This window comes from Trichoderma breve, chromosome 3 (assembly GCF_028502605.1).
Source record: "Trichoderma breve strain T069 chromosome 3, whole genome shotgun sequence".
Classification (NCBI taxonomy): Eukaryota; Fungi; Ascomycota; class Sordariomycetes; order Hypocreales; family Hypocreaceae; genus Trichoderma; species Trichoderma breve.
In genome coordinates, this window is record NC_079234.1 from 5124706 (window position 1) to 5141656 (window position 16951).

The 16951-nt window shown below is 51.8% G+C and overlaps 5 protein-coding genes across 5 annotated transcripts; 4 read left to right on the forward strand and 1 right to left on the reverse strand.

The window, feature by feature from the left end:
- Window positions 1-4185: 4185 nt before the first annotated feature.
- Window positions 4186-5838, forward strand: T069G_05959 (uncharacterized protein; the record flags this gene model as incomplete). The annotated part of the gene is made up of 1 exon (XM_056173169.1): window positions 4186-5838. One exon carries the CDS (start codon window positions 4186-4188, stop codon window positions 5836-5838), a length of 1653 nt encoding a protein of 550 aa, XP_056030027.1.
- A 1808-nt stretch (window positions 5839-7646) lies between these two features.
- On the forward strand, window positions 7647-9153 carry T069G_05960 (aldehyde dehydrogenase family domain-containing protein; the record flags this gene model as incomplete). Its single annotated transcript, XM_056173170.1, has 2 exons — window positions 7647-7669; window positions 7785-9153. 2 exons carry the CDS (start codon window positions 7647-7649, stop codon window positions 9151-9153), a joined length of 1392 nt encoding a protein of 463 aa, XP_056030028.1.
- A 563-nt stretch (window positions 9154-9716) lies between these two features.
- Window positions 9717-11572, forward strand: T069G_05961 (uncharacterized protein; the record flags this gene model as incomplete). The annotated part of the gene is made up of 2 exons (XM_056173171.1): window positions 9717-9854; window positions 9938-11572. The coding sequence occupies 2 exons, from the start codon at window positions 9717-9719 to the stop codon at window positions 11570-11572; spliced, it is 1773 nt and encodes a 590-aa protein (XP_056030029.1).
- Window positions 11573-11847: 275 nt separating this feature from the next.
- On the reverse strand, window positions 11848-12989 carry T069G_05962 (uncharacterized protein; the record flags this gene model as incomplete). Its single annotated transcript, XM_056173172.1, has 2 exons — window positions 11848-12826; window positions 12886-12989. The coding sequence occupies 2 exons, from the start codon at window positions 12987-12989 to the stop codon at window positions 11848-11850; spliced, it is 1083 nt and encodes a 360-aa protein (XP_056030030.1).
- Window positions 12990-13361: 372 nt separating this feature from the next.
- T069G_05963 (uncharacterized protein) lies at window positions 13362-14695 on the forward strand (the record flags this gene model as incomplete). Its single annotated transcript, XM_056173173.1, has 3 exons — window positions 13362-13438; window positions 13507-14034; window positions 14101-14695. The coding sequence occupies 3 exons, from the start codon at window positions 13362-13364 to the stop codon at window positions 14693-14695; spliced, it is 1200 nt and encodes a 399-aa protein (XP_056030031.1).
- Window positions 14696-16951: the final 2256 nt, after the last annotated feature.

The window sequence follows — 16951 nt, forward strand, 5'->3', positions numbered from 1 at the left end:
ACGCCGTGCCGTGCTAAACTAGCGTTGTTTCTGCAAGGCTTGTTTGGCGACCGCTCAATTGGAAACCCATTGCCGCTCTAGCTAGCGCGGCCGATGCGACTTTTGCATGTATGGTCGACGTGTCTGTGGGCTCCGGACCTGAGTACCCGTAGTATCTGCATACCTGCGCACCGCCTGTTTCTACACGAGGCCTCTGGATGGGGTTGGCCAGAGGAACGAGTAGCAGCGAGCGAGCGACTCGTCGCAGCAAGGCAAGCTCCGTGGGATGTGATGTGTGGCGTTGTGTCGGAACCAATGGTTCGGGAGCTGCATATGTAGTCGAACGGTGGCCGGCTTACTTAATGAGCCTGAAGAGCTTAGAGTCCGCGTCTTGTCGTGGGTCTTGAAGACTTCACTCTCTGCGTCTCCCTGTGCACGGCTAGCCTATCGAAGAAGAACCAGCGGCCGTACATTGCATCCATGCCTCGTATGAAGCGCGAGTAGGTCCTCCTACGACTCCATTTGATGGCCAGCTAGCCTGCCAGCCCGCTGGTGCTGACCGCCCTTCGCAGCATCGTGAGCGAGTTGGCAACCGCCACAAGCTCCCCCATCCCAAACCGGGCAAAGTCTGCGCCAAAAACTGCTAATCTGGCCCAGTTGGCGTTGCCTTGTCGCCGCGTCGGCTCGATTCCGCCAGAGACCAGGCACCCGTACCTACGGGCCACCGATGGATGCTCTGGGTGCAGGCTACAGATATGCAGGTAGGCCACTTGGCACCCCTTGTTCCTTGTCTGCTAACGTGGAAAACGTCATGTGGCAGCGCGTCATAGCCCTGAAGACGCGCTTAGGAGAGCTGACCGTCATCGTTTCCTTTGACAATTCGGGAGTCTAACTCTCAGGCCGATCGGGAGGGTGTGATAATGCTGGAAGGGCCGGTCCTGGTAGATACAGTGCTGCTCGGTGGTACTCTGGTAACCGTGGGCAGGCCGACTCTGTTCCGTCCCAGACCGACAAATAGCTTCCGGGCAAAGACCTGCGCGGATGCCGGGTAAAATGACAGGCAATTGGCAAGCTAACAACAACACAATCATGGCTAGCATGGCTCTATGTGTCGTATATGCGATACGCATTTTGGTTCAGTGCAGAGAGATGATATAATTCTCAGGCCACAGAGCAGCCGCCCTAGCCAGCGACAATAATACGGAGTACCGGAGTAGTCCGTACGTACATGCCTCGTACATACATACAATGGCATTGTAAGGCCTGGCATGCGCTGCAGTTGGTGTCTCTCGGCACAGCGTCATATAGACGCCCATGCTCGGAAGTGATCGTTGTCACCGCACGTCAGTGGGGACCGAAAGAAGGAAGAATGCCTATAGAGCCAGGCTAGACTCGACCAAGAGGAGCATTGCTTCGTCTGTTGTTGCTTGCATTTTAAAAAAGTACCTGAGTACGAGTAGCCACGCATCAATGTGACGTGTGGCTCATCGCGACCTATGATCGTTGGGTGAAAGAGCTAGTCTCTGCCGGAAGGTTACCCGGTGATGTTGCTGAGGAAATGAATGGACGGCTGGCGTAGAGGCTGAACACGGGCAGTCAAGACACAGCTTGGCGGCTTGGTGATTTTGCACATGAACCGTGGCGCGCGCCATCCTCCTGGCCCATCCACCTTTTTATTCCCCGGATGCCAGCTGTACAATGTGCCTCCCCCGGTCCAGTAGGCTTCCATTCGCGATTGCAGCAAACTTTCTTCAGTCGCCATCCGCGGTACGCAAACGAATCGCAGCAACGTATTCGTGCCGTCGGCCTGCCGTTGATGCAGACAAGAACCGACACAGGCAGAAGCGGCCCCCGGACCCCGTCACATTGCTTGGTGACGCCGAACCAGTTGATCGTTATGGAATTGAAGCCAGAACTTGTAGAGGTACTCGTACCTAGTCAGAGGACTCCATGTTCGGTGCTAGCCAGCAGGCCCGCTGGCCGGTGCTAGACCAAACCAACCTTCTGGTGCCTCTGAGCCCTGCCGGGGTAAAAAGGGTTGTTGGATGGAAGGGAAAAAAAAAAAAAGGGGGGGGGGTAAAAGGTGATAGTGAGTGCACACCGTCACCTAGGCTAAGACGCAACTCAAACATCCCTGCCCGCCGCTGCCGACTCCAACACCGTCGTGGATCCAGAAGAAAGACAAGAGCTGCGCTGTAATGCTACTAGCGGGTTCTTCGCAGTGGAGAGAGACCGCGGTTGATGGCGATGGGGTCGTGCTGCGGCTTTGCTGCACCTCTACCTGCTTGTAGCTCGACTGACGTTTCGCTCTCCCTGGTCTGGTCTGGCCTGGCTCCAGCATGGGTCAAATCACTGATGGCTCCGTCCACGAAAAACCTCCATGTACAGGTATGTGGCGCCTCCACCCCCATGCTCGCTCACAGAAACCCTGGCTGTGGGACAGACCATTGGGCTGGCGTGACCATGCGAATGCTTCGTAGCAGTACTTTCCTTCATCGAGACGACAAGGGGCCACCAGCGTGGCATATTTCAAGCCGAACTGTCAACAAGTCAATGCTCCCACTGTGGCTTGCCATCCTTCGCAAGCCAAAAGCTCTCTCATGAGAACTCTTCCATCGCCTTTTCCTCGTCACACAGCTCCCCCCTTCTCTTCATTTGTCTGTCTTTGCCAGTGCCGCGAGTGAATCCTGATACTGTTGACTTGTCTACCTCCTCGGGCTTGTTGGACTTCTTCGAGATAGAAAGCTCCGGCGTCGTTTGTTGGCGGCCTCGACTGGGAGTTGTAGGACTTCAAGTGCATCTAATTTGCCAAAAGCACTCGAGCTCGGCGTGATCTGTACCCAGTACCAAGTACAGAGTACTGTAATCTGCTCTAATCGGTACCTTCCTCACCAAGGCCTCACTTTCCAAGTTGTCCGTTCTTTGTTCCTTGTTCCTTCTTCTTTATTCAGGTAAGCAGCTCCTTCCCTGTCTCCTCCTCATCTTCTCGTGTCCCCAGTTTGCCTCTACCTCATCTCGATTGTTTTTTTGCGACTTCGTGAAATCTTCTTTGGCCTCTTCCTACCCTCGAACCTCACCTACGCCCCCCTCACTATCACCATTCTCTCCTTGTTCTGTCCATTCGGACTTCCCAATACCCGAGAACGCTCTCGAGAGGAGACTGCACGCAATCTCAGTCTTGCGGTCCGTTAAAACACTCTGGCATTCCTTTGAGTTCTGGAATACTATGAGAGCGGACTGCAGACTCATCGACGGCTGCGTATCTCGACTTTGTCTTTGCCCTCATACACGATAGAACACAGTCCTACGTTCACGTTCCCCCTCTTCTTGTTCCGCAGAAGAAACAAAACTGCGTGGCAGACGATTGGTTGGCTGGACTATCTTGTCTGATATCTCATATTTGTCATACCCTTCGGCTGGCAGAATCCTAGAATCCAGACTGCACCAAAAGTGATGTTTTGCGGCAGTTTAGCTGACTTTGCCATCAAAGCTTTTAACTCGAGTTAGGAGCCTGAACGAGTCCCTTGACCCAGCAGACACCGGGCTGCTTAATACCATAATACCTGTTAATTAACTTTATCCATCTCTCGTGGGCGAGCTTACTTCTCGATCAACATCCCAAGACAGATCCTCTTGGGCCTCCTGGTTTTACCGTGGCAATCATCCCAATAACCGTGACGCAACAACTAATATTCAATTCCGCGGGCTGCAACCCATCGATATACTCGTTTGGAGATAACTCGAGTCGTTGGGCAAGGAGTTTGTTGAGTTAGAAGAACGGATTGCATTGTGGACTGTCGGCTTGATCGCCTGCTGTCCCTTCCAGTACCGCAACCGAGTCTCCATTCGAATTATTCACCACCACTAGTCTCTGGGGCTGTTTGGGTATATTCCCAGCCGGTCCCCGACTACACCACGGTCAACCTGGCGAACTCTTCTGTAGACGTGCGGCAACGGGCGCTGCCTGCTCCAGTCAAGGACAGCCCTGATCTTCACTCCTCCGATTCCTCTGGAGCCAGTACGCCAAATTCTCCCAACACGCCAACTACTCCGTCGTGGTTGTCGAAAACTCTGTCCCGGATTACGTCCCCCAAGTCTCTGTCCCGAATTACGTCTCCCAAGTTGAAACTGCAATCCCTGATTGGCAGAGGGAGAAATCAATGTACTGATCCTCGGGATCAGGAGTGTGTAGGTGATCAGGTCTCAATGTCTCAAAGGGGACTTGGCCCTCTCCCACCCTCTCGTTTCTCCTCGAGATCTCCTGTCGGCAATGAACAGTTCTCCCATTTTACTTCGCAGCGGTATGAACCATCTGGACTCTCCCCCGAGGTTGGCCGTGCTGCTCAGCATTCAGCCAAGTCATTCGGAGTCCACAATATCCTGAATCCATCCGACTCACACTCCATGGGCCCCGACAATAGCGGACGACCACCTTCGCGAGCAAGGGAAGCCGAGGCTTTCCAACCTGCATCTTCGACTCCTTATGGCATTCCGCGTCCCTACCTCCATGGCCATGCTGCTACCAGTTCTCTCCCAACGACTCCAGTTGCTGCAGGTGTTACGCCCACAGGCAGACCTCCGATATCCGAACGAAACTCTCCTTCATCAGCATACCCTTTCCCCGTCATGAACCCCCAGAGGAAGATACTCAGTCCCAAACCACCCCGGGCCCTGAGTCTTGGCCAGGCTCTTCCTCCTCGGGACCTCGATCCGCGACATTCCTTGGCTCCTAGCATGGCTCCCACAAAACGACCTTACGAACCAGACACTCCCGATGAGCCCAGGCACGCTCCCGGACTCCATCAATCTTCAGGAATTGCCTCTGGCCAGAATACTCCAATGGTCACTCCGCCAAGAGATTTTTCTCAGCCTTTAGCCCGCCCCTTGGATGCTCCTCAAGTACCGCCGACGATCCCCCCGCCGGGAGATCTCCAGAGTCGACCACATGGATTACATACACCGTCGCAGTTCCAACACGGAATCACCGGGTTGTCCGCAAGCCGGCCGATTTCGAGAATGGAAGGTCCGACCGAGGGAACACCAGCATGGCCAGAGATGTTGCGTCGACAGGGAAGTTCGTTTGTTGGAATGGAATCTCAACAAGCTTACATGACTCTTCCGGGAAGCGACACACCTATCCCCGTTCAAGTAGACTACTCTCAAGCATCAAAGAAGGCAGACGAAAAGAGGCAGCGAAATGCAAAGGCGTCGACCCGCCACCGAAGGAAGAAGAAAACACTACAGGAGGAAAACATGAAGCAGCTGCAGGAGCTCAAAGAAGAGCGACAACAGATGCTACAACGACTTGAGGAGCTCGAAGCCCATAGAGACTTCTACAGGGACGAACGCAATCGGCTCAGAGAAATCGTAGCCCGAACACCCACCATAAGTAATCATGCTGCCGGACCACAAAGCCCTATTCTGTCGAAGAGCATCAGTTTTGCGGATCGAAGCCCCTTGATGCAATCCCACCACATTCCAACTCCCACTCAAGGTTACGTGAGCGAGGTGTCATCGGCGGAGCGGCCCGGACCGGTTCGACGCACAGACGATCGTCCCGACTTCTCACCTCCGGTATATGGTGCTTTGTCTGGTGGTCCGACGCACGGCCTCCCGTCGATGCACAGTCCGGCTTATGGAGTGCCACCGCCGCGACCCTCGTCCGCGACTTCGTCAGCGAGCGGAGAAAGATTGCCTCCTCTGCGGGTAATGGAAGGACCTCCCCCTCCCATGCATGGGTTGGGCCACGGGCAACCTCAAGAACAGGATCTGAGGACTGGTCAATGGAGGGCAGCTCAGTCAACCCATTTTGAAACGGGCTGGGCAACCGCACCACGAAAGCACCAAGACCATTGGTAGTAAACCGCTGATTCCTCCCCTCTGCTGTGCGACACTGAGTGCGACTTCACGACTCCTCTTGATAACATATGTCTGTGCTAGCATCGGCATTGACGCAGCACTTGACAAAACCGATCTCACCATAATACTCATAATCTATCATCGCTTCCATGATATCAATTTTTCTTTGATTTTGGACAAAGCTTTTAATGTTTGGGTTCCTGGCTTGTACCAGCGCGAATACAATCTCCGTCGGGCAACCGACACTTCTGACTTTACATATAGTAATTCGTCTTTGCTCTACTTGTTTTCATTCTTTAATTATTTATCTGTTACTATCATTTATACATTATAGCTGTCCGCTTAATCAAGCGACTGGTCGCGACCAATGCTCGCCCAAGCATTACAGGGGGTGTGAGGCAATGAAAACCCTCTCTCGCCTTGTTCCCCTCGGGAATGATTTATTAATTACTGGAAAAAAAGAAACATGAACAAAAAATCAAAATAGACCAGGTTGAAGCAAATCAGCTGTTTTGATTCAACATTACATTCGTTTGTTTATCTATTCACTTTATGAAATGTTTGCCCAGAATGGGCGTCCACCTACGAACGACGAAGATATACCCCTGTGGATTGATTGCCACTTGTGGAAGAAGAGGACTATTTGAAGGAAGGAGGAAAAGGAGAATGCGAATGGAAGTTGTTTAATGATGGTTTATTCGGTCCTCACACGTCCCCGTCTGCTCTTTTACTGCTGTCAAATTGGTGCTATTATGGATTTGGGAATACAACAACTATGTAATCAGATTGGATGAAGCTTCACTTCTCAAAACGCCTAGAAAACCGCTTGTTTCTATTTACGTTCAGCACGGTAAAAGAACTGATGAACAGAAGGGATTTGGTTTGCTTGGGAATTTGCTAGATATAGGACACACATCTTCGTGCCCCAGACTACGGGCACAGGTGGCCAGAAACAAATACATATTAATTGTGGTCAACTGAAAGTGCGAGGCCCCTCAGGATGACAAGTGACATATTTGTATTTTATTTGTATTTGATCTCCAGGGCTCGGAACTGGCTCCGTGATATTATGTCGAGTGCCGAATTCAAGCATGGCACGTACCATCTTGTATCGGAGAAGATAGATCCGATCTCCGAAGGGTGGGGCGATACGCCCATCGTCAACTTCAGATGACATCTCCAACAGACAGAATAAGCGGGACTGCAAGTTACCAAATACATCGACTTAATTTTCCCACTGGAAAGGTGGAAGAGAATCGTTGTTTTTTTCTTGCTCAAAGCTAGCGAATATAGAGGTATTTATACTAGCTCTGGCGTATTTCCTTTTTGTGCCATTATTTTCTTCCTGAGAATATTTGGTCTTCTCCAATTTCACTGTGAGTTTCTCTTTTGCGAATGGGATGGTGCATTCAATGTACTGTTTGAGCTTACAACGGCCGTATTACAAATAGACATAGATCCAATATTGGTACAAATTCTTCAGCTAATTCCTGTCCACTTGGCGATTTACAGTGCCATATACAGAGACTCGTCATATTAAAGCTAATACGAGCTACTACTGGCCCGTCGAGGACACGGCTTGATCACCTATCGAAATGCTAATAGGGAGGTATACGGCAGTGACAAGGCTGACAAAACCTATCCAAAGTATCGCCTCTCATCACAGTTGCATTCGACGATTTAGTCACTCGCCATGGCTGGGATCGTCTCGCCTGGAAGCTGAATTGTCGGCGCCAAACGGGATAAGATGGACACAACCTTTGGGTCTATTCATTGACAACCAATTCAGCGAAAGCAATAGAGGAGATATGATAACGTCAATCAACCCATAGTATGTCATACCATCCATTCTCTCCCTATCCTTGAAAGACTGCTGCTGCGGGTTCTGTTTTTTCTTTCTTTTGGCCTTCTCGTTTGCTTACTTGCTGGTGTTAAATCTTGCGCAGCACTGAGCAAGCCATTTGTTCCGTATTCGCAGCTGAGGAACTCGATGTAGATAGAGCGGTTCAAGCAGCTCGAAAAGCACTAAAACATCCAGAATGGAGGCTGCTGTCCGGCACCGAACGCGGTCACTTGATGAATCGATTAGCAGATCTGGTAGATAAACACGGCGAAGTGCTTGCTGCCATTGAGACGCTCGACAATGGCAAACCGCTGTCGGTATCCCGCAGCTACGACGTGCCGCATTTCTCCGAGGTCCTTCGCTATTACGCTGGATGGTCAGACAAGAACCCAGGCTCGGTAATCGATGTTGGCCCAAAGAAGATGGCCTACACTGTGAAGCAGCCTGTCGGTGTATGCGGCCAGATAATCCCTTGGAATTATCCACTTGACATGGCAGCATGGAAACTCGGACCGGCGTTATCGTGTGGGAATACGGTTGTGCTCAAGCTGGCAGAGCAGACGCCCTTGTCCATGCTTTACGTGGCGTCGCTCGTCCGTGAAGCGGGTTTTCCTCCAGGAGTTATCAACATCATCAACGGACGAGGCGGGGAGGCTGGCGCTGCTCTGGCGCGGCATCCAGACGTGGATAAAATTGCTTTTACTGGCAGTACGGCAACGGGCAAGGAGGTGATGCGAATGGCCGCCGGAACACTCAAAGCAGTCACTCTTGAGACGGGTGGTAAGTCACCGCTGATTGTTTTTGACGACGCAAACTTGGAACAGGCTGTAAGATGGGCGCATGAGGGGATTATGGCAAATCAGGGGCAAGTATGTACGGCCACGTCGAGGCTGTTAGTGCAAGATGGCATTTACGACCGTTTCGTGGAGAGATTCAAGGCCTTTACCGAGGAAACATCAGTCCTGGGCGATCCGTTTGAGCCTCAAACGTACCAGGGGCCGCAAGTCGGCAAGGCGCAGGCCGAACGCATCATGTCCTACATCTCATCCGCACGAGATTCTGGTGCCGAAGTCTTTCACCCGCACAAACAGCCCGTGCCATCCAAGGGCTACTTCACTCCGCCGACAATTCTCACAAATGTGGGCACTAAGACAGCTGCTTTTCGAGAGGAGATCTTTGGGCCGGTCGCAGCCGTTGCCCGATTCAGCACCGAGGAGGAGGCACTGGAGATTGCCAACGCAACGAGATATGGACTTGCGGGTGCCGTCTTCACAAACGATCTGGGCAGAGCTCATCGTGTAGCTCGGGATCTGGAGGCTGGGATGGTGTGGGTGAATAGCAGCAACGACTCTGACGTGAGAGTTCCGTTTGGAGGGGTTAAGGAGAGTGGCCTGGGGAGGGAGCTTGGTGAGGATGGTCTGAGAGGATATTATACCGTCAAGGCGGTGCATGTGAACTTGACGGATGAGTGAGTTGAGGTTATTGCTGTGGTAGAGTATGGTATACAAGCAGGTGAAAGCACAAATGTCGTGCCATCAAGTCACCGTAGCGAGATGTTTTGTGCTTGATTCGTCAGGAAGCTCAGTCAAACTGACCAAGATTAATGCGATATTTTCAGATCATGATTAAAATGGGAAAAGGATAACTGGTAGACGAGACTTTTTGCTCATGGAATATAGAAGCCAGTTGAAGCTGAATGCGGCGGCATCTCGCACTCATCGCGTCTGTGGAGGTACAAGGTACAAAGTACCTCGAGCATTCCCGCCACCCCTGTCAGCTCACTAACCCGCAGCGATCCCCCGCCAAATCTCTCCAAGCTCGCGGAATCTGAACATCTGGCCACAAACTACTCCAGAGTCTTCCATCCCAGCCCGATGGCTCCCTGAACTCGATCGCGCACGTGCACTCCCAATCGATAGCTGTCAACTGTTCTTCCTCTCGTGATATTGACCGCCGCGATTCTTCCCGAGTTTCTAAACCAGCAGGCCGGGGTTGAGCAACCAACCCGCGACATCCAGCCCTGACATCATCGACCATGGCGCTCCCATTCCCGCAGGCAAACATCAAGCTCGACTACCCGCTCTATGCAGTCAGCTTTGATCCTCAGGATGCCAATCGCATAGTTGTCGGCGGTGGCGGCGGCGTTGGCCGTTCTGGTGTAGGCAACAAGATTGTGCGTGAGCTCCTGGACCTGGTTCCTAGCTACTAGCTTCTGCTTCTATGTTTGAATGCTGACTCTTGTTCTCTCGTCACCAGTCTGTTGTTGAAACCGTCGATCAGGGCGAACTTCGAGTAGCTGGAGATATCGACCTCTCCCGCGATGAAGACAGCGTCATGTCGCTCGGCGTCGTTGGCGCCACCGATGACAAGCCCTCGTACATTTTCGCGGGCATCAACTCGGCCCCCAAAGAAATCACCAAGGGAAAGAACTTTCACCTTCGAACCTTTTCCATCGAGCAGACCAAGTCGCGAGCTGCCGGTGCTAAGAACCCCGATGTACAGGTCGCAGAGGTGTCTCGAAGCTCCTACTTCACCGACCGGGATGCCGAAACCTACCAGCGCGTGTTGCGCGTGTCTGGATCCGTTGGCGCCGCCGCTACAGGCATGGGAAAGGAGCCTCAGCTGGCCATATTCGATGCCACCGGACCCAAGCCCAAAGTCAAGGGCGTGCTGGACTTGACCAAGGATGCGGAAGACCTGGATGTCATTCAGGACGAAAAGAATGGAGAACACCTGGTTGTCTACTGCCACAAGCAAGAACTGTACTTGGTCAAGGTTGGCAAGAAAAATTCGGAGCCGCAACTCATCTTCACCATGACAGACGACCATGGCGAGCTGCCTGCATTCCGCTCCGTTCGATTCGTGACCCCCAACTTTGTCCTCGCTGCCTCCAACCTACCAAAATCGAGCGGCGTTCTTCTCCAGGGATTCCGACTGCCAAGCCCAGGTCATGAGATGGCACGGATATCTGTGAATGTACGTATCCCGAAGAAAATCTCTGCCACTGCCCTTGCAGTCGCAAATGTATCGCCGACCGCATCTTCGTCGACACCTGCTGGCACTACGCAGTTCATCATTGCGGTAGCCGGCAACGACGCCTCCATAACCTTCTATACCATGGATCATAAAGCTCTTGCCTCGATTGAGCTTCTTGCCAACCTGCACCCGCTGTACACATTGAAGGACGTTCACAAAGGTGATAATATCACCGGCCTGGCGTTTTCCAACTTTATCCCTCCGAAGCAGCATCTCACTCAGCAATTCATCAAATTGGCCAGCATATCTCTCCAGCGCGGTGTCGCCGTCCACAGCATCGCTCTAAAGAGGCATGTTGATGCATCTTCCGCAAAGACGCCCGGTGATGCACCAGTCCGATATGTCACAGCCATGCGTGCCAAGGCGCCCTCCAGGCGATCTCTCGTCATCACCCTCACCATCATGGTTCTCATCATGGCCATCATCGGGCAGGGTGTCATGGAGATCTACGGCGTAAGCAAGCCCATCCTCAATCCGCAAAGGTTCTTTAATCCTTGGCATGGCACTTTGCGCGATCCGACTCACCCACCGGCTGCATTTTCCAAGGACTATCTCGTCTCTCGACTGGTTGGTAGCGGCATTGATACCGCTGAGACGCTCGTCATGTGGGAGGCCGACCATCCCGCTGTGGACCATGATGGCAAGAAGATCAATCTGGATGTCCATGATGAAGAGGTCCACGGCCCCGCCAAGACGTGGGATGAGCTTCCTGCGGCACAAAAGGATGCTTGGAAGCAGAGGATGCAGCAGGCTGGTGCATGGACGCAGAATATGGGAGAGAGCGTGTTTAGGGGCATCCTCTTTGGTGAGCTGGCAGGGGCTGTTGGCCATGCCGTGGCGGAAGGGCTGGCTTAAAAGCCCCCCGTTTTGACAGCAACCTTCCCTTTTTCTTCTTTCCATGTAACGATATGCTCAATATGGTGGTTGGCAGTTGATTATGTATGATGGATTTGGGACCTTATGGGGATTCAACTTTTGACAGGACGCTAATTGTCCGATGGCTAATTTCGAGAATATGAGCAAAGGACGCTCCGGACTCTTGATGATAATTCGTCTCAGAAGTAGCAGTATATAATGGAGCTAATGGATGTACAATTGTTACGAGTCTTGATTATCTTGTCCTTCCACGCCTATGCCCAGCTTGCACCGCAGTTCCCCGGGATATACTTGGCTACGTCCATGGCCAGAGTCATCTTGATCTCCGGACAGTATTTCCACATATGTTCCCGTAGTTCCGGCATTCCCCAGATTGGGCTATGTAGAAAGGAACCACTCCCGCCAATGTGGTAGCCCATTGGCTCGTAGAATCCTGCTCTCCAGTCATCAACCCCTGCGACAAAGTCGTCATTGTCAGCGAGCTTCATACTAGAAGAGGTGCTAGAGGTGCTAGAACTATTTATAGTCTGCTCAGACCGTCCATCGTGCATCTCGCCCGAAAAGGTCATCGAGACGGACCCGTTGGCAACCTTTCCGCCGGGATGGTGAGCAAGGCGTTCAGAGAGCCACACGTCTTCAGGCTCAGAGTCATTGGCTCGCCGTTGATTGCGCAAGATGTCGATGATGCGGCTCACACGCCTCAGCGACAATCCTCCATTGCCACCCCACTGCCCGCCAGGGTTCCACGGCGCGCCAACCCAGTCGTATTCCAGATAGTCGTTGAGATTCAGCCTGCTGTTTCCGCAAAGCATGGAGTCCGTCTGGAAAACCAGCAGCCATTCCGCCGGCTGGAGCACAGCCTCGTACAACCACAGCGTGGTGAGAAACTGGCTGATCTCCTCCTGTCCGTTGGTGCTCATGTTTTCAGGAATGTACGTGAGATCAAGCTTCCCGGTGGCGACCTGGTGACGGATTGCGACGGAGCGGTTGATGGATGCTACGGAAAGGGGGGAGCCCATGAAGCGGAAGTGCCAGTCGGGGGGCACGACGGAGATAAAGTGCAGCATGAGAGGGGCTAGGATGGCACTGGGACGGTTTTCGATGAGGAGGGCGACTTTGGACGTGTTGTAGGGCGATATGCGCTTCTTTTCCTGAAATTCGATGGTGATGTGTGGAATGTAGAGGGAGATGTCGAAGCTGGAAGTGAGGTGTGAGAGTGTTATGAGGGAGAGTCTAGTGGACGTACGGTTAGCAACTGAAGTTGGCAAAGAGTGTTGGAGATAGCAACTGACATGATGGCAACAAGTATTATTGCGAGTCGTCTTCGCCTAAAACTCCAGAGACAAGCCAATAGTCTGTTGCCGAGGAAATGGCCATATTCGTTGTTGTTGGGCATTCCGACAGGCCGGGCTTGAGAGTGCTCTTTGATAAGAAGAGACAACTTGGGATCCAGAATCAGTCAACAGTAACGAGTCTGGTGAAAATACAATCTTCATTTGCAATTATTCTCGTAATCATTGGGTTGTTTGATACTCGACATTTCCACGACAAGTCGAGGCAGAATGCAGAGATATCCAAGTACCTGTGTACTTCACAAACGATCCTTCCCTTTGTTGGCTGTTGCCTCCTACCTACTCAACCTTCACCGCCCGCATTACTCTGATAGTCTGAGAAATTCTGGATTGTTTCATTTTTGTTCATCTGTTTGTTATTTGATCGTTTGTTCCCACGAATGTACATGATCAGTAAAAAGCGTCATCACGCCGCCATGTCCGGATTTAACACTTCCGGCGTCCTTAGTTTCGCCCCGGCTCGAATGATCATCCCTATACTTTTGGTTCTTACGTATGTTTACAAAAACTCGCTCTACCCTCCAAATAAGAAACGAGGTGCTCAAGAAATTCGTCGTGTAGGTGGTATATGGGTCGCCTACATTCCCAGTACGAGCCCATCGTCGTCTCCAAAGTCTCATCCAGGCTTGAAGAGGCACGAAAAATGATTCCCAATATCAAGTTAGACTGGCCAATTCTGCCTGCCAAAGACCCCCGCACCGCTTTCAACTCGTCCAAGCTCGCTCTTCTGATCGAGGCCAGGCCTCTGCCTCACCTGCCTCCTCTGATACTGCACATGATGGCAGTGGTACCGCCCGACTGGCGATTCCTCTTCATCGGCTCAAATGAGAGTATAATTGGAGTTAGCCAAGCCTATTCGATCAAACATCAACAGGTCATTGGCAAGCTAGATTTGATGGAGCTTCCCCTTCCATGGAACATTTCGAGCAAAGAAAACGTTTTCCGGTTGCTTACTGATTCGAGATTCTACGACGAGTTCCTACCAGGCGTAGAATGGCTCTTGAAATATGAGCATGACAGCATCTTATGCGCAAACTCGGAGATAAGTGTAGATGACTGGCTTGACTGGGACTGGACTGGTGCTGCGCGGTACGTACTCATAATTGATACATTCATTTTCTCAGTCCCTTATCTAACATTATATGCATATTTTAGCATGGGTGATGAACGCTTCTCTGGATATGGAGGCCTATCTCTACGTCGAGTGTCAGTAATCAGGCGAATTCTCAACTTTCAGGCACGCTTCAACGACTCGGAGCCCGAAGACGAGTGGTTCGGGAAACGCTTATGGGTACTCCCTGATGCCAAAGCTGCATCCACACTAGACGACGCCATTGCTGTTGAAGACGTGTACAAGGAGAGGCCCATGGGCTATCACGTCCGTGAGGGCAGTAGTAACTTGAACGAGTACATGTGGGGGGACGCAGCTCGCCGGAAGGAGATATTCGAATACTGTCCGGAGCTTAGCATGATTATGGACATGAAATTGGAACGACAGAGATGCCCAGATGATGATGGGAATGGGGGTAGAGAGGAAGCCGATGTCGGGGCGATGACTGCGGTTCTGGGAGAAGGCGATGTCGAGGTGACGACTGCGGTTCTGGGAGAAGGCGAAGATACCAAGATGTGGCCAAACGATGCTGAATCTGAAATACTGCCGCCGCAACCTCCTCCTTTGCCGCAGCCATGGAAGGCTTATTCTGCTTCTGTTACAACATTTAGAAGCCCACTTCGTACCGGCATAAATTAGAGTTACAGGACAAGAAAGTCCTTGTCAAATAATGACAGCCATCATGGCTACATGTCTCTATGAATTACTTGATCTTGTCATGTCAATAACAATTACACAATATCACAAACCCTGTGCAACACAGCTACAGTGAGCAGAGCATTTATATCGAGAGACCAGATCAGCGCACACTCATCTTTAGACACATATACACCCATCAGGTTCTCGCCACTTGGACAAGTTCAAGACAGAGGGGGAGAGAGTCCTCATTATCAGCACCCATATACGTACAAATGTAGAACATCCCCCTCACCACAAACCTTTGTTGTCTGTTTTAAGATTTCCCTAGCGCAGGCCTCTTGGCATCCACACAGCCCAGGCTTGGTACGCCCTCTGCTGAACAAAAGGGCCAGCATAAGCTTTTTCCATCGCCCGAGGTTCTCGTTCCTCCCAAGATAATAAAACAAGGCGTCCGGTGGCTTGGACAAGGCGCTCGCACCCAAACGCATCTGGTTGGAGGGCGAAACGAAGCAGACACTCTTTTTAGAGCCTAACACTCTTTCTTAGACCTACCGAAGCAGACAACTCCTTGTTAGAACCTACCTAGGTTTCTTGAAAAGGTCCCTCGGGTAAGACGAAGGGCACGCTTACGACGCCATTGTTCCTGTTAGGCCCTGCGGCTTGTGGAAATGGAAAAAAGACGCTGATTGCAGAACCCATTGGCGCAAAGGCCCGTATTGCGGATGCGAAGCACGGCTGTTAAGGATGAGGGTGTATTACTGTAACTCTTCAGCTGTGCCGCAGGGACGGAGTACTTGTGACAGAAACATCCTAGACGCCACAAGCTCAGATGCCAAGTGATCTGAAGGGTGGAGCATTTCTCTCCCCTTTTTTGCTTTGAATGTTTTTTGTTCTTGCCTTTTTGTTAAATGTTCTTGCGTAAGTTTTCTTGAGAAAAGAGAAAAGAAGCGTATGGTTAAAAGCAAGCTTTCGGAGACAAAACATCAGGCATAACAGGTACTCGCGCGGGATGTAACCATGCGCGCACCGACAAACTGCTAACCCCATACTGGGTAAACAAAAGGCTACCAAGAGGAATCAGCATTCCTCAATCCCTCATCTTCCTACTTTTGGCGACTATTCGCGCCGCAAGGCTCTCTCTATCATTTCGTTGTCTTGGAAAAAACCAGCCAAGGCAGGCAACAGGCGCACCATCTTGCACAAAAAAAAGAGTTGCTCCCCCCAATCGCTTTTTTGGAGGGATGGCACACACGACACCAACTTTTTTATTTTTGACAGTTGGAGCAGGACAGGACCCTGTTCCTCGGCACTGCCAAAACGGCCAGCCTAGCGGAAGGAATCAAGAAGGGAAAATCGGCGCTTGATCTTCTGCCACTGACGCAGCGCTGCCGAGGAGGCGTCCAATCAACGAGGCCAAGCCAGCTGACACGAACTGGGGCACAAGTCCGGGCCAAGCCATGGAGAGAAGAAGTGCTGCATGAATTTGAACTGGCCCTCGTACATACTTGCTTGGTGCCCGTCTGGATCTTGAACGGGAATGGGCTTTGAAAGTCGCAGTCGGAGTATAAAAAGCGAGCGAGTTTACCCAAGGGGGAACGAGGACAATAATCGCCCGCAAACCCGCAGAATAAAAGAAACCCTGCCCTCGCATCACCGATTTATCGGCCGTACAGTACACGATTGCATCTCGGTATGGAAACAAGAGTAAGCGCAGCTTAGCTTTTGGGGAGGGGGGGTTTCGGGCCACACCCCGTCGGAACAAGGCACGGGCGAGGATGGATGGCAAATATTCAGCAACAAAGCCAGCACTAAAGTCGGCGGAACTGGCCCCCTTGTGACACGAGGGATGCGCCGCACCGCTCCAGCCCACTGATTTTCCCAGCTGAGCTCTTTTCGAGAAGATCAACAGCGCGGGAGAAGCGTGGCGGTTAGGCAGCCTGCATTGGAGAGACAAATTGCCGTGGGCGGCTTGCGTTGCCGAGAGGGCCCCTTGCGAGCATACAGTCAAGACAGTATTCAAGTTGTCAAGCTCCCGACTCGTATATTATGGAACTTGTTCTGAACGTTGGGCTGGGCTGGGGCGGCGGTGAATGCTGCACATGTCGTCGTAGTTCCCAAGTTGGACAGATGTCCGTGGACTCAAGTCGTCTCCCAAGTTACGAGTACTTTCGTACGGACTCGTACTGGCGACAATGGCCCCCGGTTCAAGCAATGCGTGACGATTTGCTTAGCACCTTATTTGCACGGCACGCTGGG